This window comes from Suricata suricatta, chromosome 6 (assembly GCF_006229205.1).
Source record: "Suricata suricatta isolate VVHF042 chromosome 6, meerkat_22Aug2017_6uvM2_HiC, whole genome shotgun sequence".
In the NCBI taxonomy this organism is placed as follows: Eukaryota; Metazoa; Chordata; class Mammalia; order Carnivora; family Herpestidae; genus Suricata; species Suricata suricatta.
In genome coordinates, this window is record NC_043705.1 from 25,295,151 (window position 1) to 25,321,737 (window position 26,587).

Genomic DNA, 26,587 nt, shown 5'->3' on the forward strand with positions numbered 1-26,587 from the left:
GGAGGTCGGGGCTGAGGTGAGAGCCGGCCCGCGCGCTGCGCCTCTCGTTCGCCTGCCGCCCCCCGCTCCCGGCGGGCCCCGCCCCGTCCTTCCCGGCCCCTGGGGTACCCATCCCTCAGACCCCTCCTGCCCCGGGACGAGTGCCCCTTGTCCCTCACGGCCCTCTGCATCTCCCCGCAGGCTCTCGGGCGGGAACATACTTCGCAGAGACTTTTCCCCGACAAACTTCCAGAGTCTCTGGAAGACGGTGAGTTACAGCCTGGCTCCCCTACACCCGCTAAGGCCCGGGTGGGAAAGTGGGGGCCACCGAGGGCGGGGGGTGCCCCCCTCACGGCAAGTAAAGGAGGCGGCAAAACCGGTGGGGGGGGAAGCGGGGGGCGGGTTTCCCGGGCGCCGCCGAGCTCGAGTCACTTCCGGTGCCCTGACCTTTATAGGAGTAAACAGACCCCCGCCATCTCCGCCTCCCCTCCTTGCCCAGGTGACTGACTAATCCCTAGTCTTGAGGAGAAAGCGTTGGCCCAGGTTCCTTGGCCGGAGGGCGGGCTGGGGGTCAAGTAGGGGCTGCCGAGGGGAGGCCTGGACTTGGGGGTCCTTCGTCGGAACTCGGTACCGAGGCACCCCTGGCACGTTCCTTCTCCAGTCCCGAACTTGAACGGGACCCCTCGGCAATTCTTTCTCTGGAGAGCAGACCCCTCCGGCCGGGCGGCCCCGGGCGGGCGCGTCTGACCCAGCTGTGGTTTTTCCAGGCCTGAAGGCCCCGGAGTGCGCCAGCGGCATGTACAAAGACACCGTCTACTCCGCCTTCAATCTGCTCATGCACTACCCACCCGCCTCGGGAGCAGGGCAGCACCCCCAGCCGCAGCCCCCGCTGGTAAGTGGCCCCGGCAGCCCGCAGGCCTCGTGCCTGCTACCTCCTTGACTAGGTACGTGAGGCAGGGGCAACAAGTGACTTTTGCCTAGAACAAAATAGATAAGTGAGAACTCTGTCCTGGTGTTTTTTTCCCCATATATACCCCGCGGGATCGGAAGCTGGAGAACTTTGCTGAAAGGACAGGCCGCTTGCTCGAGGCAGCCCCTTCCCTCCAGCTGTTGGCTTTTGTCCTCCCAGCTTGCTCACAAGCAGGTGCAGGCCTCGTCCTGGTGCTTGGTAATGCCAGGGTAGAATCTTTGCGGAGAGTTTTTGAGCTGACACCATCCCCTCCCCTCCTGAGGTGCTCGTGTTCTCAGTGTGGTCTGAGCTCTGAGCTTTGCAGTGAGCCTTCTCCCTGAGCCTGAGCCCCAAGCCTGGGTGTTGGGGAGGATTGGGCAGAAACTCTGGTGTGCTTCAGTGCTCCTGGCTATGCAGGAGAAACAGGCTCTACTCACTCTGTCCTTATTGGCATGGATGCGCCCTTGCCAGAGAAAGACCACGAATGCAGTGGGTAGAAAGTAGGTTTTTATGAGGCTGGTTTGCTTTCCTGTGCACCAGAAAGGGCTTGCAGAGGTGTTTCAAATCAGTGGTGTAGATAAGGGACCTGGTGAATGATTTTGCAAATTAAATATGTTTAAGTGCTTTGAAAGATTCCATGATCATTACAAGCCAGGCTTTTCTGCCTCTTTGGTACCGATGACCTAAAGGGTGAAGAGCCTATTCTGAGTGCATTGGAGCAGTACAGCTGCCCTTAGGGGAAAAAAATTGAGATTAGAGTTTCAGACTGTCCTCAACTTGCCCAAGTCAGGGGTGAGATTAGAGCTCCTAAAGTACATGAAATGTTTGGGGGACTTGGGGCTGCAAGTGGAGGCCCAGTCAGCGCAGGAGGGGCCAGCAGGTAGGAGGCTCATATGGCTAGTGGGGGTCACCCCGAGGGAGCAGGGTGACTGCCAGGCGGTTTCAGATCACAGGTGAGGAGAGTTGATTCTGAAAGCTGTTTTCATGCCGAAGCCGGTGGGAGGTGAGAAGACAGATTGATTCTTCTTTCCAGAAACCCAGAATGGAAAGCCTGGTAAACTGTTGACTCTAGAAATGAGCTCCTTGGCCCTTGGACTCCCCATTTTGTCAAACGCAGAAGGAGCGTGTGGGTCGAATGGTCTTTCTGCTCTAGGGTGGTGCCTTCTCTGAGGTGTTTGCTTCCTTCAAGTCTGTGGGGGAGGCGGTTGCCCTTTGACCTTACCACCTCATGCAGCACCTCTCCCCAGAGACCTCCACCCTGCACCAGCAGATGCTTAACATAGATGCTTTTTGGGTCTCCTACAATGGGTAAACCCTCAGATTTTGGGTCCAACTTGACATAAGCAGCACTGCCAAACCCCCAGCAGGGGAGCTGCTTGGACAAGGCACTGTGGTCACTGTGACAACCATGACTAGACAAAAGGCCTCCTAAGACCAAGAACAGTCCTAGGAGGGCAGGCTCCCTTCCAGCCTCTTGTGATTCCATAGTGCTGCAGGGAGGCGGCGGGGTTTCTGCGTTCCTTTCGTGACTTGGGCGAGTGCGAGGCAGCCCAGGGTGGGAGGGCCCCCTTCTCTGTAAGGGTGTGGTGATGGGACCATTTGGTGTCCTTTAGCTCACACTGGTCAGAGTGTAGGCGGACGGATGGCCAACTCCAGCAGTCAGGATTGGGGGTGGGGGTGAGGGCAGGCACACCACTCTTCCCTTGGCCTGGGTGATTTGTTTTTTTCCACTTCGGCATCCTTCTCAAGCTATAGCAGATGCTTTTCTGTGTGTCACACCCTTACTGTAGAGGTAAGTCCCTTTGTCCTCTTCACTACTCAGCCTCAGCCTCCCTCCCACTGCCCGTCTTCTGGGCACACAGGAGGAGGAAGACAAGGTCTGGAGTTGACTTTCTTTGTGTGGTATCCGCTGTTCCATGGGGCAGGGAACAAGACAGAGGCATGGGCCTGGGTTGGGGTGACACTGGGTGAGGAAGATGTACATGAATACAGGGAGCCTCTTTTAAGCAAACCTGGTAGTTAGGAATGAATAGCAAATAGAAGCAGTTATTGGTGTTACCCAAACAGTTGTTGGACATTTAAATTATGGTTGGTTCTTAAAAGCAAAATTGATTGACTCCAAGTTTTGAGAACACATTTATCAGAAAAGATACTCTTACAGTGGGTCAGGAGTCCATTGTAGGGGCCCTGAGGGAAAACTGCCTTGGGAGGTTTCTTCCCAAGCTCTGCTTTCCTGAGCCCATCCTCGGGGGACAGATAATAGTGCTGCCCAGCGCCTGCCTTGACCCTTAGAACTAGGCCCCCTGCCCCCTTTGCCCTCTCTGAGGGAATCTAAGGGGTCAGCAATTGTGCTGAAGAGCTTTTAAGGCCAGTTGCCTGACCTCCCCAGACAGTGGGGAAAGCCCATGCCTGGGCTCTCCTCTGTGCACGTGTGGGTGGCTACCATGTGGCTACCGTGTTGGATGCCTCAAAGGACACAGACTCAAACCTTGCCAGGAGCTACGGACCAGATGACCGCCTCCCAGCCAACTGCCAGGGGGCAGAGAAAGATCTTTTACCTAAAAGGATGCTTCTTTTTGATACGTGGCTTCTTGCGAATTCTGTTTTGAGAAAGGAGAATTGGTCAAAGTCTGTTTCATAGCTGGTTTGTCAGGCATCTAATGTAGGCTTGTAGACAGTTGCTGGCCTAGACCAGTAGCCACGGTGTATTTTTGTTTTGTTGGCTTTGTTCTGCGAGATTGGTGCGGGAGAGGGGGGAGGGGAGAGTAGGTGGGCCAACTCTGGGCCTGACTTTGAGGGAATTCTGGGATGAGTAAGTCCTCACTCCCTAGGGAAACTCAGATTCTTGGATGTGCATGACTGCCAGTCTGGTGCGAATCCTCTTTTCGGAAAGGATGTGAAGCCCCCTTGCTCTTGTGGCCCCTCCACTTGGAGTCTTTGGCCTGGAAGATTGTTGAGCCTTTTGCCATTTAGATGAAGTGTCTAGAATAGGCAAATCTATAGAGATGGAACACAGATGAGCGGTTGCTAGGGACCGAGGGAAGAGGGGAATGGGTAGTGACTGCCAATGGCTACAGGGTTTCTTTTTGGGCTAATGAATGTGTTCTGAAATTAGTGGTGCAGATTATACAACCTTGTGAATATGCTAAAAGCCACTGAACTGTATACTTTCAAATGCTGAATTTTATGATGTGCAATTAGATCTCAATTGAAAAAAAAATGGTTGAGCCTTTTGGCTCTTGCCTGACCTCTGTGGCCATCCTGGTGGCTGTGTATGCCCCAAGCCAGGGGTCCAGGCATTAGTTCCAATGTGGAGGGGAGTCCAGCTGAGGCAGTGGACTCTTGCTTGGGCTCCTGGCCATGGAGCTCACACTTCTGGACTCCAGGGTCTGGGGTTAGTTGAGGGCTGTGCTAATGAACCCTGAGGGGAGTAGGAGGTGCAGGTATTCGCAAGACTTGAGCCGGGGAAGGAAGTGCTGCTGACACATGGCCACCATGTCCGGGGCGGCTCTGCAGAGATATACCTACCCAGTCCTCCATAGCCTCAGACAGAGGGAGCTGGTGGGCCTTGCTGGGGAGGGTTAGTGGTGGTTGATCACCAGCTATGGTTAGAGTAAAGCCTGCTAGGAGGAGTCTGGCACCTGGCTGGGCACCAGACAGATCACACCCAGCCTTTCTATCTCTGCCAGTGCCCAGCTGAGTAGAAGAGACCGATGAACAGACTGGAAGCAGGCCCTAGTTGGAGGAGTGCTCTCAAGGAAGGCTCTGCAGGGGCATCCTGGGTGGAGCCGGCCCCCATGTGGACGGTGGGCTGTGGAGAAGGGTCCACCTAGCAGCTTCCTGAAGGTGCAGATGAGGACAGAGGACCTGGGCACCCTTCCAAACATGCCACATGTCCTACTTCTGTGCCTCCGGTGCCACCTAAAGCCCAAGCTGTTGCCATCGCTCACCCAGAAGGCACTAATGGTTGCCTCTGGCCTCCCTCTGCCTTGACCTTGGCTCCCACCTGAACCCATGCCCTCACCCCCAGTCCAGGTTCCAGAGAGCAGCCAAGCATCCATCAGATCTCATTTCTTGCCTGATGAGACCCTGCAGTGGCTTCCCACTGCTCTTGGAGTAAAGTCCAAACCTCTCCCCACAGCCTGAGTACCTGGGTGGCCAACCACTGCTGACAGCCCCTCCTCATTGCCGTACTCTGTCTCCCTAAACAGCTTTAGTGTCCTGGTGTGTTTTATACCCACCTCAGAACCTTTGCACTTGTTTCCTCAGCTTAGAACTCTCATGTAGATGCCAGCTTCTCATAGCTCATTCAGGGCTTAGTTCAACTCTCACTTTCCCAGAGAGACCTCCTGTAAACATCCAAGTGGGACCCTCTGCCGTTCCCCGCCAGGCGTCAACTGCCTGGCCCACCTTGGCAGCTCTTCAGGCTGTGGTGGTTGGCACTGCTTTATGATGTACTCGTTATACTTAGACCAAAGGCAGCCCATCTGCCCAAAGTATCTCTCAATTTTAGTTTCCTCGTTTGCACAATGGGAGTGGTGAGCCCTCTTCCCAGATCTGGAGTGTAGACTGGAGGCAGCAGTGCCAGGAAGTGCCCACAAAAGTTCCAGCGTGTCCTGAGCTTGAGAGGTGGGGGTTTGGCTGTGACCGGTCCGTTCTTGTTCTCCTGGCTCCTCTGGGGCTAGGGGTGGCTCAGTGGTAGGCCCCATGTAGACTCCTGTCTGTGTCTCTGCTTTGGGCCACAAGGGTCTGGGGGCGGGGGGTTCCAAATCCTGGGGGCCAGCTCTGGGGCAGAGACTTAGGGGTACAGGCCCATTTCTTGTTGCCCTACCTCATCTAGGGATTCTTGGGAGGGGAAGTACTGTTCTTGGAGGCAGGATGGGAGCTCTCACTACTGACTCCATCCTGAGATCCTCTCCTGCTCCCCCCAGAGACTTATCTGAAAAAGACCCTCCTTCCTCAACCATGTAGAAGCCCTTTATGTAAGATGTTGGGGCTTAAGCTATTTTGTAAGAAAAATTGGGAAAAGACCCATTTGGGTAATAGCCTCCATGCCATGGTAAGGCCTTTTCTCACATGGTCAGCCCTGCATTACCCCCTCGTGTTTTGCCCCAGTATTTCCCTTTCCCCTGGTGTGGGGGTGCCTGTTTCCAGGCCCCCAGACGGTGCCCACACACAGCATCTTTATTAGTTATCCCTCATGTAGCTTCTAGTTTGCTCACAGCTTGCCTTCGTTACAGTGGGAATGACGGCATGTAGAAATCACTTCTTATTTTTTTATTATTTTCCTGGAACAGTACACTTCAAGAAAGTTATGGGGTCAAAAAGCAGGAGGAATCGGGGGCACCTGGCTGGCTCAGTTGGTAGAGCATGCAACTCTTGTTCTCGGGGTTGTGAGTTTGAACCCCACGCTGGGGGTAGCGATTACATAAAAAAAATAAAACCTTTAAAAAAAAAAGTTAGGAAGAATCATAGCATTTTGCTCTCCTGTGGCCCTGATTTGCTGTGGGTTCCTTGCAGGGGCGAAGTGTGCAAACTCCAGCATGGAGTTAGTTCTTTGTTGTTGATCGTTTAATAGTTTGTGGTGGGCAGTGGGACTTAAGAGTTATTTTGACTTGCATTCCTTCCTGACTTGGCTGTGTGGTGTAGGCTGTGGTGTTTGGGAAATCTGTGGCCCCCAAGGTGTGACTACCTACAGGGTGCCCTTTTGCTGCCTTCCAGGGCCAGGAAAGCAGCACCAAGGAGGTTCATGAGGGAGACTCCTGCCCCACTCTATACCCAGGGGCTGCAGTTAGAGGACGGTCTGCCCACTCCTCTGCTCAGTGGGGTGGAGGGGCTGACACAACCCTAGGTGACCAACCTAGGCCCGGGTCACCGAGACCCAGGTATCCTTCACCCAACGGCACCAGGGTTTCACCAGGCTAGCTTCCACAGCTGACAAGTGGGGATGTTCCCCCCAGCTCTGCCTACCTCCCCCGGTGCCCCGAGACAGGTGTGCGTGGGGTTGAAGAGGGAGGGCCTGGTGGTGCCTTCACCGAGAAGAGCAGCCCATGGCCTCGGTCTCACGAGACCACACCCCACCCCTTGCCCATCCAGGAAAGGAGGTTTAGCTGAGCTCTGAAAAGGGGCTGCGGGGGCCCTGGTTTCAAGTCAAGTGACTGCTGAGGTCAGGCTGATTAGAGTGGTACAGCTGCATGGAGGGGCAGGGGGGTGCCACCACCTCCCTGTGAGCCTCTGCAGGCAGCTGTGATCCTGAAGCCATAGTCACACTCTCTCATGCTTGTGACTGGCTGCTTCCTGCCACTGTGTACAAACAAGACTCTGGTGGAGGAAACAGGTGTTTTATCAGGTCACAGGGCTCCCTGTACCTCCCAACGGTACCTCCCAACAGTATAGCGCACAGACCTTTGGGTTACTACCCTCCTTCTGCTGGGGACGGGAAGGCCAGGTCAGGGAAGGGGCCTGTGCAGGGCCGTTAGAGGTATGGAGAAGGAGGGCATTGTCTGGAAGATCCACCCTCGAACACCGCATCTGCCATCCTTGGCTGAGAGGCCCTGAGTAAGTTACTTAACTGCTGGGAGCTCGAGTTTCCCAATGTAGAAATGAGGAGAATGAGGGTTTTGACTTCCTTGGGTTCCTGGGGCATGGAAGGAGGCACTGGATGTGGGGTCCCTGGTGTGCAGCAGATGCTGTGAGTGCAGGCACTGGGCTGAACAGCTCTTGGAGAGGGTGCCTTGCAGGGTTGGGGGCACTCCTGGAGCTGAGGTGGGACTCGGCCCCCACACTTGCTTTCCCTCAACTCAGTCATGCAGAGAGTTGCAGAGCACAGTTGTTCAGCCTGTCTGGCCTCAGAGCCTCAGCTGCCTGGTGACAGAGTGCCTGCTGTATCTAGAACCGAGGTTCCAGGCTCCTACTGGCATTTCTGGGCCCCTGCATCCTTAGCCTTGGCTTAGCACAGAGGGATGGCTGTCTCTACCCTCCTGGGGGTTCACAGCTGGCTTTGAGGTTTTGCCCAAGTTGGATGAAGGGCAGGGAGGAGGGAGAGGCCAGCAGGGGCAGTCCAGAAGGCTTCTTGAGAGGGAAAGGTTGCAGCTGCCCGGAACCTGCAGAGGCTAAGTGAGAGAACGCCCTGTAGAGCAGGGACAGCTTGAGCAGAGAAGAGCAGAAATCAGTATATTCTTGGTCATTGGAAGAGTAGCGCAAAGCCCAGGGCCTGTGAAGACTACAAGGTGAGGCTGGACAACACCCAGCAGGGAGGGCCCAGCATGTGACCTTGATAGGCAGGCACCACTGGTCCCAGAGCCTAGGAGTGGCTGGTAGGCACATGCAGTATGTTGGCAGAGCGAAGAGCCAGGTGGTGACCACTGGCAGCTGGTTTGAGTTGGGCATGGAGGGAGAGGCAGGCAGAGGCAGCAGCTGGGATGGGGTGGATATGGGAGGCCCAGGGCTGCTAGGCGGAGTGCAGGCAAGGCCAAGGGAGGGGGTGGGCTTTGGGCAAGGGAGACCCAGCATGCTGGCACATGTAAGGCAAGAGAGATTCAGAAGTGGAAGTTTCCATTTTCATGTTATTTAATTTGGCTCAGTCTCTCTCTAGGGTCATGGATCCAGGGTCTTGGCCTCCAGTTTACTAAGAGGAACTGAACCCCAGAGGTCAGGTCCCTCAGCACATTGGTGATTTAGCCATGGTGTAGAGGAGGGCGCCTCTTAGTAGTGTTGTCCTTGCGGGACTCTGAGGCCCCAGCAGCCTAGGGAAGGTCTCTGAGAATCCAGGATGTTGTTAGTTTCTTCCTTCAGGCAGTTTGGTGCCTCCGTTTACGTGATGCCTGGGGTTTGGTCCTGGCACCACCTCCCTCCCTTAAAATGATATGGCCCACACCAGCCTTGGCATACACAAAATCTTCGAGCTGCAACCCAGGTGCGTTTGTCCTGGTCGTAGGGTTTGGCTCCTTCTGGTTCTGCTAGAACCTTGGGCTCCCCTTGGCGCAGTCCGCTCATATATGAGGGATGGTCCCACAGAAGCCAACTGGACTTTGCCAGTACACATGGCTTTAGAGCCCGGAGGAAGATGGGTACCACTGCCAATCCACAGCCAGAGCTCCCTGCAGGGCAGAGGAAGCAGACATTCTGCCAAGTAAGCTTGCCCTACCCCTCACCTCTCCCATTAAAACAACCAGTTGTTTCTCTGTCCAGAGACAGGAAAGTTGTCTGGGCCCCACACTATCTTCTCGGTGACAATTGTGGGGCTGAGGCATGGACAGGCAGGATGTGGCCTGCCCTGAGAAGAGTGGGCTTTGGGGGTTTGATAGTTAAGCTGCCCTAGCCCACCATATCCAGGCTCGCCGAGGTGAGGATGGCAGGTCCCTCCTCCCAGAAAGCCCAGGTAGCCCATGAGGGCATGGAGCTGTGATGGGCAGGGAATCCAGAAGGCAGGCCCAACTTCTCCCCTTGCTGTGTGATCTCAGGCAAATCCGTTAATCTCTCTAGGTCTCAGTTTCCTTGTCTAAGTTGGGAGTGGGGATCCCTGCCCATGAAGGATTGCTCACATTCAGATAAGTGTCAGCTAGAGACACCTGCTGCTCAGGTGGGCCTCAGATAGGGCTTGCTGGGCATTGCCAGGGCTGCTCCAGGGCCAGCCTTCCATCAGGCAAGAAAGATGGGAAGGATAGACAGACAGGTGAGGAGTCTAGGCTGAGGGCGTTCTGACTAACTCTGACCTGGCTCTGGTGGCAGAAGCCCAGCCTCCTGATCTGCTGGGCCGCCATCTGAAACGCATTACCGATGCTTTGTAAACTCTACATCATTTGGCCACATGAAAGCCTAGGATCTAAAAATAACCACTCCCAGAGGACGCCCCGCATTGGTGGGGCTCAGCTGACCTCTGCACGCACACCCACCACCCGGCTGTCTTCCTTGCCAGGGAGCCCCGACTGGCAGGGCCACACCCACCCAGCCTCCCAGTGTGGGTAGCCACCGCCTGGGGCCACTTTATCTGGGCACAGATCTCATCCAGCTGGTCAAAGCTTCAGGCCCCAAGGCTACACCCAGGGCAGAATGTCTGAAGGAGTCAGGAGGGAGGCAGCTGAGGGTGTGTTGGTGGCCCCAGGACCCCTTTCCCAACCCTTTACATGCCGGAATGGCTGTGGGAGGCTCACTAGGAAGCCAGTAGAACCATCTTCTGGATGAAGACACCGAGCCCTATGCAGGGGGAGCACGGAAGGCGCACCTGGCCCCTGTCAGGTAGTGGACAGGAGGGCTGCTGGCTGACGTGCTGGCATTAGAAGGTCAGGGGCCTGCCCAGGTCCCTGTAGTGTCCGTGGAGAGCCGGCCCCATCATGAAGGCAGGACAGCTGTGGATCTCCAGGCTGCCACGGTTGACTCTTTGCCCTGCTTTCTGTGGGTTCCCTCTCCCTACGGTCTCTATGACCAACTGCAAACCACTCTTTTCCCTAAAAATAAACATGCTTATGGGATTGGGGGAAGCTTTGTAGCTATCAAAGGAAATAATAGGGTGTTTAAGAAAATTACATTGCATTTTAAATAACCAGCATGAAAGTCATTAAGTTTGAAGTTTCATTCAAATCAGATGGCTCTGTGGCTGGCCCAGTGGCCAGGCAGGCAGAGGGTGGGTGGGCCCTCAGGGACACAGAGAGGCAGCCTGTGGAGAGATTCGTGCCAGCAGCAGTGAGGTCTCTGTTGGGTATAGCCGGAGTCCAGGCAGGGTGGCTACTTCGTGTGTGCCAGGCTGCGGCAGCCACCCCACAGCGTGCTGGCCGGCTCTGAGCAGTACGCGGGTGGGAGCCGCCCACCTGTGGTTGGCAACCCCATGGGTGGGGTCTGGGGGGGACCGTAGTCCGCAGGGTGTAGGGACAGATGATCCTGGGATTGCCGAGCCCTCAAGGGCTGATGGCCATGTTGAGGTAGGGTTTCAGGGACAGTGGTTTGGATCAGAAAGGGCTGCTCTTTTCGCTGCTGGAATTTCAGTGCCCCACACAGAGTGTGACCCAGAGTAGGTGCTCAGGAAACAGTTGTTGGAAGAATAATGTGTCGAGGACCTCCCGAGTGCCAGGCCTGTGTCTGGGGCTTTTAATCCCAGTACCAAGGTCCTTGGAAGAAGCTGAGAAAGTAGATGCGTTACTGCTCTCATTTTACAAGTGGGGGACCTGAGGCTTAGCGAGGTAAGAATGTGTTAGAGCCTGGCAGGGTCAGGGCTTGGACTCGGGTCTGTTTCACCTCAAAGCCCCTGCTCTTCATGCTCTGCTCCTGTGCTCTGGAGTATGTGGCGATGAGGGCACTGCCAGTCTCTAAGCTGAGTGGAACTCCCACTCCTGTTGGGTTAGGAGCTGAATCCAGCTGGATTCTCTGGCCCCAAGGACAGCCTTGGCCCTCTGTGCTCCTCCTGGGCATGACCTCACAGCGCTGGGCCCTGGTCAGGGATGAATACTGTCCTTCCTGGATGTCTGACAAGTCAGGGAGGGCTTTTAGGACCAAAAGGGTTGTGTTTCTTGGTTGGAAGCAGGAGCCCAGGGTTTCCAGAATAAACATTGCCCTGGAAAGTGTTTCCACATAACATTTAAGATGGGTCAGGTTTGATGCCTGATGAAAGGAGGCAGGATGAAACTTAAGAACTGTCTATTGGTGGACCCCTTGCTCTAATGTTGGTCCTAGCTTAGGTAGGAGCTCACTGTTGGGCCTGTCTGGATCAGGTGGCCTCCTCTCTGTCGTGTGGAGTTGGGCTAGTGGGTTTCCTAGGCCTTGGATCACTGGGAATGGGCTCACTGAGGAAGCTGAGGGTGTCCCTGGGGATGTGCTGTGTCTGTTGTCATTGTGTCACGGCCCACCGCACCATAGGAAGTCCTGCTGGGGCATTTTGAGAGCACCGTTTCTTGTATCGCTGTCCTCCATTGCCTCCACCCCCTGGCTCTGGTCACTGAAGGTCCGTCAGGAGCTCGGCAGTCTGACCTCCTGGCAGTCAGGCAGGAGTCCAAAGGAAATCAAGGGCCGTGGCCCCAGCCTGGCACACAGTCTGGCTTTATTGAAAAGCCTTGGTCTTTTTTTCTTTCCTTTTGTTTGTCATTAATTTAATCCCAACCACAACCCCGTGAGATATGGACGTTACACAGCTGGGGAGCCAAGGCATGGGGAGACGTGCACCTTAAGTGCTGGTGGAGTGATTTGAACCCAGGCATCTATGCCCTTACCTCCATGCTCCCTTGCCTCTTAGACAATATACCTGTCCACTGCTTTTCTAAAAAAATGGGTTTGGGGCACCTGGGTGGCTCAGTCGGTTGAGCATCCAACTTCGGCTCAGGTCATGATCTCACGGTTCCTGGGTTCGAGCCCTGTGTCAGGTTCTGTGCTGACTCCTAGCTCAGGGCCTGTGAGCCTACTTACGATTCTGTGTCTCTTTCTCTCTCTGCCCCTCCCCTGTTCATCTCTGTCTCTCAAAAATAAATAAAATGTAAAATCATTTAAAAAACATTAAAAAAAAAAACATTTTATAGCTCCAGCTAAGTCCCCTTGGCTGCCCCATCCCCTCCCTCCCAACTCCTTACCCCCTAGGAATTTGGTATTTTCCCCTCTCCCATGTTTTTTTTTAATTCTGTTACACCCAGGTGAGTATCTGTAAGAATGTTTGGTGTGGTTTTTGGAACCCTGAACTCAGTCTCATTAGGGGACTCCACCTTCAGAGGGCTGCTGTGGCGGTGGAGCAGCCCTGCCCCTCCCTGTGTGGACCCTGGGCCTGCAGGGCTTGGGTGTGAGCACCGAAGCCTGCAGCAGCTCGTTTCCACTCCTTGCCTTGTGTCCCTTTGGAGAAACTGCTGGATTCAGTCTAGGCAGAACCCCAAGGGTCTTAACTGACAGTAGCTTGCAAAGGTTAGACCCGAATGAGCTTCCTGACCATGGCCCCAGGGCAAGACTGTCCTCTTGGGGCTGGTACAGACAGCTGGTACAGACCAGAGACCCCTTCTTGTCTTTGCTCCTCAGAGGCTGGTTCGAATTAATCAGGGTCAGAAGGGCTGAGGCTGTGGACAAGATCGAGTCTCCACCTCCCACCCCCGCCGTGGAGGTACCATCAGCCTCCGCCTTCTCTGGCTGGGCTCTCTGGCTCTCCCTCCTGGGCAGCACCAGGCCCTGGTGAGTGCCATGTCATTTGCCAGCAGCTGTCCTTACCCGCTGCTTCTCGCATGGGGAGGGGTGAGCACAGGTCAGACCCCGTGTGGGAGAGAGAGATGACCTCTCACGTTTCCTTTAGTCATTGATGACTGAGAAACTGAGTTCCCTCCTGTGCAGACAGGGTGAAGGCATTCTTCACATAAGGCTAGGTGGAGGTCACAGCCACACTGTAGTCAGTGTATGCCAAGAAAGGTTCTTGGCAGGGTGTTTGTTATTGGCAAAGTCAGAGATTCCACGTCCCTGGTGGGCTGGAGGTCTGTTTGTGGAGACTCAGAGTGGGGGAAGGGGAATCTGGGGACCACTGGGTTCACGTGTGGTCTCCATGCTGTCACACTACCCCTGGACTGAGAGACCCATTGCAGAGTGGTGAAGATCTCTGGCCAGGAACGCCAGAGGGCTTGATTCCAATCCAGATCTGTCGCTACTTGGCTACTTGCCCTGAGGACTTGGGCACGTCATGTAACCTCTCTGGGGCTTCCCTGTCCCCATCTGCAAGATCTACACATGTCCTCAAATGACAAGGGAAGGCTGGTTGGACGCTGGTGGGGGAGTAGAGCTCTGCAGTGTGCGGGGCATACAGCAGGCTGCTCCGAGTGAGGGCTCTGCACTTTTCTTCCTGCCTGTCCTCCACAGCCTGTTGGGTTTGCTCCTATGGGAAAACCGTCCCTGAGCTTCTGCAGTGCCCTTTCTGCAGAGCCTTGCTTTTCCTGCTGCCTGAGCTTGGAGGCGGTCTGGCCTGCCCTGGCCCATGAACAGCTGGGCCCTGGGCTGGCAGGGCTGAGAGGGCAGGGATGCCCAGCCCCGGGGCTGCTGCAGAGTCCCACACACCGTGTGTCAGTAGCATCAACTAGCAGCTCGGCTGCAGCAGCTCCCGGAAGCTTATATTTTCCTCTAAAAACATCCTGTCCTGAGGGGCGTTCACCTCAAGAGGAGGAAGGAAAACGCAAGTAAACGAATGCATAGAAACCACTGGAGGCTGTGGGCCAGGCCACTCAGCTCAGTGAGGTTCAGCTAGTTCTGAGGGTGCCTTGGGGCCAGGCTGAGTCTAGAGCAGGCCTGTGGTTTGCCAAGGCCTCATGCAGGGACTCTGGTCCTCACCTCTGCTGTGGCAGGGCCCTGTTATCTGATGTTGAGGCCAGGTGACTGGTAGACTGGCCACACGCACCTGGCAGGGCTCCGTGCAACCATGGAAACATACTGTGCCAGCAGGTGGGACCAAAGCCTCCTGGTCCAAGAGGGGGTGGCTGGGCCACACAGCAGGCCTCCAGCTCAGCTGACCAAATGGCCATGGCTCCATGCTTTGTGGTGGGCGTCTGGCACAAGGCATCCAGCATCTGTGGGTGGGGAGCTTGTGGGCCGTCCTTGGGAAAGCACCATGTCCTGGGCAGTAGGGCCCAGACCGGGGGCTGGGGAGAAAACAGCATGAGCCCTGCTGGGGTATCCCTGCAGAGGTAGGGTCTGACGGAATCCACAAATTGGGGCTCAGTTGATATGTAGGCAAGTCTCCTTTGGAAAGTTTTGGGGGGCTTGCTCTCTTCTGGGACACTCACCTTCTAGGCCCCAGGCCTTGAGGGAGCTTCCCACTTAGCAACTGGCCAGACTCCTTGGCACTTAAACAACCACTGGTTGGACAGTGGGTCCCAGCTCCAGTCACAGGTCTGAGGGAGCTGTGGGGCTACCTGGTGGGCCCTAGAGCTGGGAGAGGAACTGATCAAGGCCAGAGTAGATGGTCAGGGTAGATGGTCAGGCCCTGGCTGGAGCCTGGCTCTTGGCAGTGTGAGGAAGAGAAGGGAGAGCTACCGGGCGCTCTGAGCATGGCCAGTGTGTGGAATTGTGCAGGCGCTCTGGGCCAAGGAGCTGAAGCCCAGGCTACGCTAAGCACCCCAAGCCATGTGCCCTTGTGTGGGTCTGCGTGTCTACAGGAAGACGAACTTTTATTATTAGCACAAAAGTACCATATGAACTAGCAGCAGCCCTGGCTTTGACTTTCTGGATAGTCTGACTGCCAAATTATTGCAGGCAGGAAGAGATTGGGGGCAGAGGGAGTTGGAGGGGGTGTAGGGTCTCAAATGTCAGGCAAGATGTCACTGACTCCAAGCAGTGGCCCAAACTCTTCCTTGCCTCCTGAGTACTGCCATGACCTTGTACCCAGCTCCAGCCAGAGCGCTTTGTCCAGCCCTGCCACATTCACCCTAAACACTGGCTAATGCTGGGCCCTGTCCCCCTGACCACCCCCCCCACCCCCACTGCTAGAGACCCAACTTTAGGGCCCAGGCTTTACTCAAGTAATAGGAACAGTGCAGGGCGCAGGCTCAGGTAGGGAGACAGTGAAGACAGACCAGCGAACAGACACTTGAGCGCAACTGAGTCAGCACCGTGGTCAGTGGCCCATAGCAGGGGACCTCCACTTCTGTGGGGAGGGTAGGAAAGGCTTCCAGGGGGAAGTCTCATTTGTGATGAGGCCTCAGGGATGGATGGGAATTGACCAAGCCAGGTAGGGGGAGAGGGAATAATGGGAGGGGAGGAGAGAGAATGTGGCTGTTTAGCAACACTGAAGACCCTGAGGGCCCACCTGATAGAGGGGGCTGTGTGAGACCACAGGCAACCTCCTCAACCTTAGAGCCTCACATCCCTCATCTGTAAAATGGGAAGGAGATTGCCTTTCTCGTCACAGGCGGCATTTACAGTATTCCTAGTCACCTCTGTGTGCCTGGCGGAAAAGAACAGTAACTGTATTAGAAGCCCACCTTTCTGTATAGACCGCCTCTGCCCAGGGCCAAGCATGAGGCTCAAGGTGTGGATCTGCCACTCCTGTGGGCTTGTCCCCACTGGCCTCACTGCAGTCAGCAACGTGGCGGGTGAGTGGGTGGGGCACGCAGGGGTGCTGGAGTACCAGGGACTCCCGGAGCCTTCCCTCTGCCGGGTACAGGACCTGGACAAGTGGAGATGACCAACAAGCCGGTTCTGCCCTCTGGTACCACCAGGCCCACCTCTGCACCAAGTGGGCACCTTTGCCTGCTGGGTTGTGGCCCCCCAGCCAGGTGACAGTCCTTTCCGAGGAAGTGACCCTTAGATTGAGGTCAGAATGAGGAGTGAGGCTCGCAAAGAGCAGGAAGCAGCAGCGTGGAAAGTCACGAGGGAAGGAGGAGGGTTGGGCAAAGGCGCTGAGGCAGAGAAGCGCTAGGCACCAGGATGGGACAGGGCCAGCCGGCGTGGCTGGGTGGCTGCTGGTCGAGGTTGAGTGGGGTGCATGTGCACTAAGTGCAGGGAGCCATGTCCAGGTGTCGCCACCAGGCAGGCTCTTGGTGCCAGCAGCCCTGGCAAGTAGGTAAGCAGGTGGTGTCGCCAGAACTCCAATCCCAGGAGTCCCAGAACCCACTGAAGCATTTTTAGGGTCAGGGAGGCACTGGTTCGAAGAACTCTGACCAACCAAGGCTGGTGGAGGGATACGGGTGAGGAAGGACTGGCACACCATTCCCTGTACCCCCAGGTTCTGTCCATGACCAACCAACCATAAGGCCTTTGTAGCACAGTGGGTAGAATCACAGCTCTGGCACTGATTGTGTGATCCTGGGCAAGCTGTGTGACCTCTAAGTGCCTCAGTTTCCTCATCTATCAAATGGGGATAATACGCCTATATCCTTTAAAAGCGTATGAGTTAAACTCTGTAAGGTGCTCAGAACTGTGCCTGAGACACACTAACCACTCATTATCCTTGGGAAATACTTTTCTCTCAGCCTGAAACATTGTTCAGGCTGGCACCCCGCGATGGAAGCTGACTGTTTCTGCCAGTAGTGATCAGCGGAGAATCTGGGTGTGTGTCAGGGCGGTGGGGGGCAGGGTGTTGGGGGAACAAGAGGCAGGAACTTCTGGCACCGACTCTGCCACAGGGAGGTTTGCTGGGTGGGGGGAGGGGGCGCTCAGGCTCACGTACTCCCCCACCCCCAGGCGTGAGGGTGAGGCCAGAGGAAGCAGCAACTTTCTTCGCTGGGAAAGTGTTGTGGGGCTCAAGCGTTTGGGGGTTTTCAGAGTCAACCGTCAGAGGCGAGGGAGTTTCTCTGCTGGCGGTGGCAAGGGCTCTCAGGGTGCACACAGCCTGTGAGCAGACCGCTGCGGTCTGCAGGGAAAATGCCGACTGTGTTTATTTTTCACCTGAGCCTGCAGGAAGTAGGGGGGCGAGGGGGTGAGGGAGGGCAGCCCAGCCGGGCCGAGCTCAACCTCAGAGCAAAAGAGACCAACCCTGGAGTCCCTTATTTCTCCCTCCTCCTGTCCCACCCTCTCTTTGGACCCCCCCCCCCTTCCTGGCTCCTGCCTCCTCAACCAGAGGACTTTATAGCCCTGGCCTAATGAAAATGTCCCAGAGATGAGGACCACCTTTGGGACAACAGATCTGGAGTAGGGATGGTGAGGAGTGGTCAAAGCACTGCGATAGCAGGAGGACCAGCAGACACAGCCTCCCAGCCGTAGGGCATCCGGGTCCTGGACCCACTCTACAGTGCTGCATTCTGGCCTGTGTGTCTGTGGCTGGGGGGACGCAGGGGCAGAGAAGGGGATCCTGGAGTGTCCTGACCAAGGAGTCTGGGCTGCCATTGACCATTCCGCCATGCTGTGAACTCTTCCTGAGGGCCCAGCTCTATGCTTGGCACTCTGCCCTCACGTAAGATGTATAGTCAAGATGCTCAGTCAGCCCAGGCCTGCCAGCCAGGCATCATCAGAGGGAGGACAGACAGGGAGCTCCAGGCATCAGGCTCCCCATGCACATGCCAGTCCCCAGGCAGCCCCAGCTTGTCGTCTGGGCAGCCTGGCCCTGGGACAGCCTTGTGCTGAGGCCGTGGAGCGGGACGTTCCACTGGCTGAGGGGGGCGTGGGGCACTGGGCCCTCCGCCAGACGTTTCCCCGGCTCCCACCACAGACACGGAGGGGGCCAGGGAGTGAGGCTCGGGGGCAGCATGCATAAACGTGGGAAGGACTGGCCAGGCCCTCAGTGCCCTCCCCTGGAGCCCTGGCCACCTCAGGGCCTCCAGCTGTCTGCCCCACCCCTGCCTACCTGGCATCTCTCCTGGGGTTTGGCTGCAGACTCGTGTTTAATGAGAGGCTTTTCCCCAGTTCCCAGGGAAGGTCGGTGGGCAGGACGAGCCCTGTGACCATCAGGCAACGCCTCCTCCCTACCACCCCTTAAACACCCCTGTCGTCCACACGCATCTCAGCCAGAGGCCGTAGGCTGAGCTGGATCCTGAGGTTTCCCAGCCTGGCCAAGGAGAGTGCGCTCTGGCCCTCCTTCAGGTGAGGGGCTCACCACGGCTTCGTGGCCAAAGCTAGCCCTCCCCAGGGAAGGTGGTTTGCTGAGAAATGTACTGGAGCCACCCACTCCCTGCCTTGAAGCAGGCCCTCCCACCCACTCCCTTTTTCCTGGGCCAAGTGGGACTCTCAGACTATCTTCCTGTAGCTGGCACCTTGGGCCTCAGGCTTTGGTTCTAAGACTTCCTTCCCAGGGTCCCACTCCCCACCAGGCTTACTTTCCTGGGGGCCAGAGACCCAGAGTCAGGACTTAGATGGCAAGGCCTTCTCTGAAGCAGGCGCTTATACTCAAAAGCTCCCGGGCAGGGGGGACCTGTGGAGGGATGTCATTCCACCTCATGGGCCAGGGCTCTGGGCATTTGTGGTCTTAGCTGGAGAATAGCGGGATGCCTAATACCAGAGACCCAGGTTCTTGACGGGACGGCCCCTGAGCTGTCTCCCTGTCCGTCTCCAGGCTGTGCTGCCTGGCTACCTCTGTCCTGGGAGCCTATCAGGATAAATAGGCCCCAAGGGATTCCAGGAAGCTTCCTAGGCCCTTGGCTGCCGCTCCCCAAAATTCTAACATGAAGCAGAGTTTATGCATCTGTCATCAGTGAGGTAATCAGGGCTGATTTTTTTTCATCCTCACTTTTCAAGGGGCATAGTGACCCAGGAGCCTGTAGTGAAAAGGTTGATGTAAAAGCTCAGGGAGCCTTAGAGCTAGGCTTCCCAGCCCACTTTCCATTGTGGTTCCCTTCTAAATTAGCACTAGACTGCGGTTCCTGAGTGACTCATCCATCGCCTCTTGATTTTGGCTCAGGTCATGATACCAGGGTCGTGGGATCGAGCCCCACATCAGGCTCCATGCCAAGCCTAGAGCCTGCGAAAGATTCATTCATTCATTCGTATTCATTCTCATTCTCTTCACCCTCCCTCCCTCCCTCTCTCTCTCTCCCCCGCCCCCTGCTGGTCTCCCCCCACTTGCATATGCATGTGCTCTCTCTGATTAAAAAAAAACAACCTAAAAAAATACATCGCCACACTAACCAGACATGGAGGCCGGAGGCTGAAGCACACATGGGAAATACTGGGCATAGTGAGCAGGGAAGAGAGGGGGGCCGGGGGTTAGTGAGGGGAGTGGCGCCCCGCCACACACAGCTTCGTTGGTTGTCTAAGGCTGTTGCTGGCTCTCGGCAGACGAGTGGGGTGATGTATGTCACAGAGGTGCTGGATGGAGGAATGGCAGAGGGCAGAGGCCACTGGAATTGTCTGAGTGGGAAGGGACTAGGGCTTGCTTGGTCTGAGTGGTAGACTCTAAGTTATTTTGAAGGTTGAGCCATTAGGATTGCCTGACAAATTGGAGACGAGGTATGAGAGAGTCCAGGATTAGGCCAAGGTTTCTGAGCAACTGGAAGGAGAGCGTTGCCAGTAACGGGAAGATGGAGAGGGGCATTTGGTGCAGCAAACCAGATGCTCTGCGTTGATCATACTGGGTTTGGGCTGCATCTCAGACTTATGGGTAGACTCGGTGAGTACACATTCCGGGAGTGGCATTCACCAAGGGAAGTAGGGGCTGAGATAGAAATGTCAGTCATCAGATGAGGATGTTTAAAGCTACCACCTGGATGAGAATACTCTGGAAAGGATGGTAGATGGAAAGCCAAGGGCCCATCTTGGGTGGATCAGGAAGAAGATGAGGAGCCAGAAGTTAGCCCAAGAAAGAGTGCCCTGTGAGCTTGGAGAAAAATAGGTGAGTTTGGCATTCTGGAAGCCAAGCCAAGAAACTCTTTCAAGGGTGAGGGAGAGGTCTGTTCTGTCCAGTGCTGTCGAGAGGTCAGGTGGAAGGAAGATGATGAACTGACCGTTGAGTTCAGCAGTGTGGCAGTCCCTGGGGACCTTGACAAGTGCCATCTGGTGAAGTGATGGGGCAGGGGATTGGCTGGGCTGAAGGGAGCACAAGACTAAGAACAGGAAGCCGAGGATGGGGATGGCTCTTCTGAGCTTTGCAACAGAGGGGAGCAAGACATGAGGTGGTGGCTGAGGAAGATGTGCCGATGGGAGAAATGGCAGCCTGTTGGTGCCCTAGTAGGAATGAGCCTGGGCTTGCCAAGTGCTTGGCACAGTGCTTCGCATGTGGCAGGGACTCAGTCCGTGAAGGGTTCCACGGGTGTCCACATACCCACAGCTGGTCAAACGCACTCTTGCCAGTCCCTGCAGGCGGGCCCGAGGATCCTACTTTCTACCTTCCATTCCCACACGTACTCTGCCTCTTTCACAGTGTGTGTCTGGGGTCACTTCAGGGGATAAAGAAGGCCTGAGGGTGGCATGAGCCTCTCGGCTTGCTCAGGAAGCCTTGGAGCAGCAGCAGTAAAGTCCCAGCACCCAGGGCCTGGAGACATCATGCCCCCTTCCTCAGCCTTCCCAGGTGACCCTGCCAAGTGGGCTGCCCGGTGGGTCTTCGGTCTCCAGGCAAATCCCCTCCAGTGAACTCAGACCAAAACTGCCTGGCCCACGTGAGGCCAGCACCACAGGGCCAGGGAAGGACTGCTAGTAGCATTTTCTTTGTGTGTAAGGAGATTCCTGCACATTCCTTCCTTATGAGTCCACACCTGAGTGATAGAGCTCTTGGGTATCGGGTCGCTTTACCCTTACAACAACCCTATGATCATCTCCGTTTGACAGGAAAACAGATGCTCAGATATTGGAGTGAGTTTGTAAAGGTCACACACATTAGAACCAGCATCTAAACGTGGTCAGCCGACTCTTCCTCAGGCTCACAGTGTGGTCGTCATTCCTAGGCTGCCCCCGGAAGCTAAGAGGGCTCCGGGGAGGGGCGCTCAGGAAGGGGCTATGGTGCCACACATTCCATGCCCACCACAAAGGAGCCACTTTGGGGACAGCTGTGTGCCTGAGGACAGAAGGTCCTGGTGTGTAAGGTTCTCAGTGGGCAGATGAAATGAGCCTGGGACTGAACAGGAGGGCGGTGTCCACACCTTCCCCAGGCCCCAGGGGAGGGCTGCTGCAGCTTGGAACCCAGCCTCCAGCTCCCCTCAGGCGGGAATGTGGACAAGAGGGCAGCCAGTTGCTGGAGGTGTGGGAGCCTGGGTCCACCTGAAGCCTCACACCTTGGCTGAGTCACAGCTTTTGCCTGAACTTCTCTCACCTCACTCTGGACCACAGACAGCCAATCCCAAGGGATCTGTGCCAGGCTGCCTCACCATAAGCTACCCTAAGCTTCCCCAAACCTAGTGATACAGGGATCACGAACTCCAAGTGAGGAGACAGAAGCCCACAAATGTGAAGGAATCTGGCTGAATTCACCTAGTGGGACATTTCACCCACAAAGTAGGAAGGAGCCCAGGCCACAGCCTCTCATGGCCATCCTGCTCCAAAACAGCCCTCTTTCTTTTGTGCCGTGAGTCAAAAGGTGCTTAGCTGTGCTCCTAGCCAGCAGAATCCCCACAGGCGAAGTGGAGCCTCAACTGTAGATGGCGTTTCCAGGGTCCTGCACTGTGCAGATGCGCACTGGGGACATGCAGAGCTGTGCCTTGGCCCCAAGTGGCACCTCCCTGAGGCTGGGTCGTATGGGGAGCCCCCTTCCCAGCATGAGTCATCTCCTGACAGATCCATGTGACTAGTGAGAAAAGTAAGAGTCCTGTGTTGCTGAGGAGACAGGAAGTGTGGGGGCTGGGTGGGTGCACCCTGCAGGAAGACTGGCCCCCCCTTACCCACCTGCTCTGAGTTAGAGTGCTGATGGGAACCTTCCCTGTGCCCACAAATCCTGGTAAGCCTGAGGTGGAACAGGGGGTCTGACTTATGACCCCAAGTCTGGGGGTGGAGAAGTAGGAAAGAGAACTCCAGGCTGTCTTGGGGTAAGCCAGGTCTTCAGATCATTACCTGGTGTCTGGGGCTGGAGGCTATGCAAAGTCCCCCAGACAAGCCCCAGGGCCTTGGAGAAACGGGAGGGAGGCAGTCTCAGTCCTAGACGCAGGAAATATCCTGGACAGGAGAGATGCACCTCCTGGAACTGAGTATACAGAAACCTAGGTGATGGGACAGCTTGAGCAATGTCTGGAGGACGGTGGCAGAGCCACTGGACATAGGTGGCTTGAGTGGTGTCCCTTCCCCTGAGGCCTGTGGTTTTAACCACCCCCACTTTCCTTTGAGATTTGGGCTACCAGCACAGCCAAAAGGGGCTCTGTTTATATGTATGTCCCAGCCCTGTGCCTTCCTCCTTTGGGTCTCCCCACATTCACACCCTCCCTCCTCATTTTTCAGCACAACAAGGCCAGTCAGCCAGCCCACAGCGTCCCACAGCTCTCTCCTCTCTATGAACATTTCAGCAGTCCACACCCTACACCTGCACCAGCCGACATCAGCCAGAAGCAAGGTATGGAGCTGGGAAGGGGAGGGGGCTGCCGGGCCCAGAGCCTGGGGGCCAAGTCCTGGACATCTGAGTCCAGGGGGCTTAGGTCCTTTGTAACAACCAGAAAGCCTGGGCAAACTCAAAAGCCCAAAGAAAATGCCAGAAAGATGGCCTGGGAGCCTGAGGGCAGGTGGTACCAGGTCAAACTTGCAAGGTTTCAGGTGGTGGTAGCCGCCTAAATCCTGGGTGACCTCCCAATGCCAGTATATGGGAGTGGGCATCTGTGTAAAGCTGAAGATTATAAAACCCGTATTCCTCCCCCCGCCACCCCCCCCAATGAGAAAATGGAAAGTGGTGGTTGTGATGGCTGATTCACCTCAGCCTCAGGGAAAGTCATTCTGAAATCAGCCATTGTCGGCTGTGGGAAACCTGCTGACTCAACCCTGGGGAGCCTAAAGGGGGGCGGGTGGAACCCTGGCTGCCCCAGTCCTGCTCAGAAAGCCAGGCCAGAGTCGCCAGCTTAGAGGCCCCAGTTGAAGACCAGCAGCAGACCGGGACATGGCAAGGCCTGGCCCTCCCACTCCTGAGTGACTCCATCTCCCACTGGCAGCCTATATCCTTAGGCGAGTCACCCAACTACTCTGCCCTTGCTTCCCTAGCCTATAAATGGGGCACCATTAGCACACTGGAATAGTCCTGAACAAACCAGTATGTCTGGTCCTCTAAGCCAATGGGAGGTGGGATCTTAGAGGCCCCACAGGAGGGTCTAGGAGGCAGTAAGTAGCAGAAGTGGCTTCCAGGTCAGTCCAGATCACTTACTCGGTCCTTCTCCACTGTAGTTCACAGGCCTCTACAGACCCCTGACCTTTCTGGCTTCTACTCTCTGACCTCAGGCAGCATGGGACAGCTTCCCCACACTGTGAGCTGGTGAGTGTGGACCCAGTGGGAAGAGGGCACCTTGTGCTGGTGAGACCCATACCTGCCATTACATTTTCTTCATCCTTCTTCTCGCAGCACCTGCTGCCAGCTAGTGTCTGTACCAGCGGCTGGCCGGCAGCTCTTTCTGTTCCCCGCTGGTCCCTGGCTCCTGGTCTCAGCCCTCCTGTGTTCGAAATCTGCCTCAATGTCTGAGAGACTTGGTGGGGGTGGGGGGCACTGAGCTGCTCCAGGTTAGGAGAGACTGTAAGGAAAAAAGGCAGGCCTGCCTGAGGAGGGAGGGGACAATATGAATGGCCACAAGATGGGCTGTTGCCTCTCAGCCACCTGGTGGGCAGGCGGACACTTCCCACTCATCTCAGTGCCTACTGCCGACTGACTGGTCCCTTGGCTGAGCTCCCTGAGCAAGTGTTTTTTGCCCCCTCTGGTACCTGCTTCAGAGGGTCTTTGAAGGCTGGGCCAGCAAAAGCCAGCCTGAACCTTGAGTTAGTAGACCCAGCTGTGGGCCAGAGCGCTGCTGGGCTGGAGCTGGGTCTTGGTGGGCTGGCTGGTCCTTTGCTCATCAACCAGTATGTTCTGGACACCTCTGTAGCCTCTCTTGGCTGGGGCAGCACCCCACAGAAGGAAATCTTGGTTTTTCAGAAAGGTAGAGAAGGCCATAGGTCCAGCTTGAGGCCCACCTGCCCTTTTCCACTTGCTCTTTATCCATATTCAGCTCAGTCTTCCATTCCCAGATTCTCCTTGGACAGTACTCCATTCCCAGTACCAGTCAGGACTGTATCCACAGATACTCCCAGGACTGGGGTTCACCAGTCCTTGGGTGTACTACCCAGGCCAGGGGCGCAGCAATTACAAGGCAGTGTTAGCAGTGCTTTTATTGAGGACTGTAAGAGCCCAAAGGAGTGCCTCATCCAGCCTGGGATTTTTAGGGTTTTCAGGAAAAACGGTCATTTAGCCAAGCAAGAACTGAACAAAGGAGATGAAAGGGGACAAAGGGGGCAGAACAGTCAAGTCAGTGTCAGCAGTGACAGCTAAAGCCCTAGGACAAGTATCAACGCTGTACTGATGAGGAAACTAGAAGTGAGGCTGGAGGTTAGCCTGCTAAGCTGGGTCCTAGGAGAACAACTGCCATTTCTGCCCTTTAAGTGCCAGTATGTACAAGTCTGTAGGGACAAGTAGGTGCAGCACAGGTTGCCCTCTGGTGGCAGGTGCTTAGTACAAACGCTGGAGTTGTCCTGGCAGAGGCTGAGTTACCACACACCATGGGTCAGGCCCAACCAAGGTGGAGAAGTCCTTCCCTACATCTTGCCAGTAGCCAGACTGCTAACAGCTGTCTCTCCCAACCACAGGCCCAGCCCTCCTCTCTACCCCCTGTCCCCTTCCTGCGGATATAGACAGCACTTCCCTGCCCCCACTGCAGCCCCTGGCGCCCCCTACCCCAGGTGAGTCCCACACCCTGCAGCCAGGTTCCTGCTGCCTGTTGCCCAGGCTTCAGAGCCCACATGAGGCTGTGCCCAGGCCGGTGCTTGCCCTGTGCTAGTTGTCTGTCCATCCGTCCGTCCGTCATTCTGCAGCCTCCTGCTGCCCTGTGCCTGAGAATGAAGCCTGGTGGGAGAGCCAGAGGCCCAAGCCCAGGCCAAACTGTGCAGTCGAGCACCCTAGAGCAGCCAGGGCCAGTGAGAGCACACGCGTGCTTGTGCTCCTTCCTCTGTGCACGCATGAGTCAGCCCATGTGCAGGTGTGTGAGTGCTCACCTGTGCTGTGCATCCCTGCTGAAGGGCCGGACAGGCCAGCTCTCCTGGGCATTGTGAGCTCTGCCCAAGAGGAGGCATCACCTTTTACACGGGTCTGCAACTTTGGACCCTTGGGGACTGCCTGCTCAGAGAAAGGAGCAAGGGCAGTGGTTTCCACAGAAGAGCAGAAAAGCAAAGTGAAAGGTATGTGTGTGTACATTTGTGTCCTTTTGCTTTGCACACACCATCAGTGACAGATCCACACCAGGTGTGGAATAAGGAACTCAGCAGACGGGTCCACTCCTACAGGAGTTCACAGCCCAGGGTGGGAGGTATGGACCCAGCCAGGTCAGGGACACCGACGAAGAATTTCACGACATCTGAGCAGAGAGGACAAAGGGAACAGCACTAGTTCGGGATGGCTAGGACTGGAAAGTGATGGAAAGCAGTGGCCACAGGGATGTTCATTCAGGGCGGGGCCGGTCCTGCGGAGGAGCCTGGGTTTCATTCTGTGAGCACGGGGAGAGTTCTAGGAGGGGCCAAGAGTACTCACATGTTTTTACAAGGTCCCTCTGGGAGTTGTGTGGAGAGGCCTGCAGGGCTCAAGCAGGAGAGAAAGGAAGCTCATGGGGCAGCTACAGGCTCAGGAGGCTGAGCTGGTGAAAGCACAAGGTAAGGAAACAGATTTAAAGCTATTGAGGACTTAGTAGCCACCTGAATGACAAGATAGAGATTTTTGCACTGTGTAACATTTTGGAAGCAAGTGTTTGTGTTGGTGTGTATCTTTGTACTCTGTGTGCAAGCCATTGGGGGTGGGGTATCTGTTCACCTGTCCTCGTGCACTGAGCAGGGGCCTCGTGTGTCCAAAGCGCTGGACTGTACATTCCTGGCTCAATTTTAACTCTCCTTCTGCCTTTAGGTTCACCCACCCATCCCTGATGCTAGGCTCCGGTGTACCTGGTCACCCTGCAGCCATCCCCCACCCGGCGATTGTACCTCCGTCAGGGAAGCAGGAGCTGCAGCCGTATGACCGGAGCCTGTGAGTGAAAAGGCCCATGGTGTGGAAGAGGGAGGGGAACTCGTGAGCAGATCTCAGGCTCCCATCTGTTCATCTTGCCAGGGAAAACATTCCTCCCGCCAGGCTCTATGCCTGCCGCCTAGGAACCCCAGGAT

The 26,587-nt window shown here is 55.9% G+C and overlaps 1 protein-coding gene across 5 annotated transcripts in view; it reads left to right on the forward strand.

The window, feature by feature from the left end:
* The first annotated feature begins 6 nt into the window (after positions 1-6).
* The window catches only part of TCF7 (transcription factor 7), a 30,200-nt gene continuing 3,619 nt past the window's right edge, over positions 7-26,587 (forward strand). The window contains exons 1-7 of one of the 5 annotated variants that reach the window (XM_029941912.1): positions 7-16; positions 181-247; positions 747-871; positions 22,658-22,769; positions 23,585-23,672; positions 25,031-25,123; positions 26,334-26,453. In XM_029941912.1, coding sequence (XP_029797772.1) covers positions 776-871; positions 22,658-22,769; positions 23,585-23,672; positions 25,031-25,123; positions 26,334-26,453 — 509 coding nt within the window. In that variant the 5' untranslated portion in view covers positions 7-16; positions 181-247; positions 747-775. Of the gene's footprint in view, positions 17-180; positions 248-433; positions 523-746; positions 872-22,657; positions 22,770-23,584; positions 23,673-25,030; positions 25,124-26,333; positions 26,454-26,587 lie in introns of those variants that run through there. The other 4 variants (XM_029941914.1, XM_029941911.1, XM_029941910.1 and 1 more) reach the window with 4 other exon arrangements.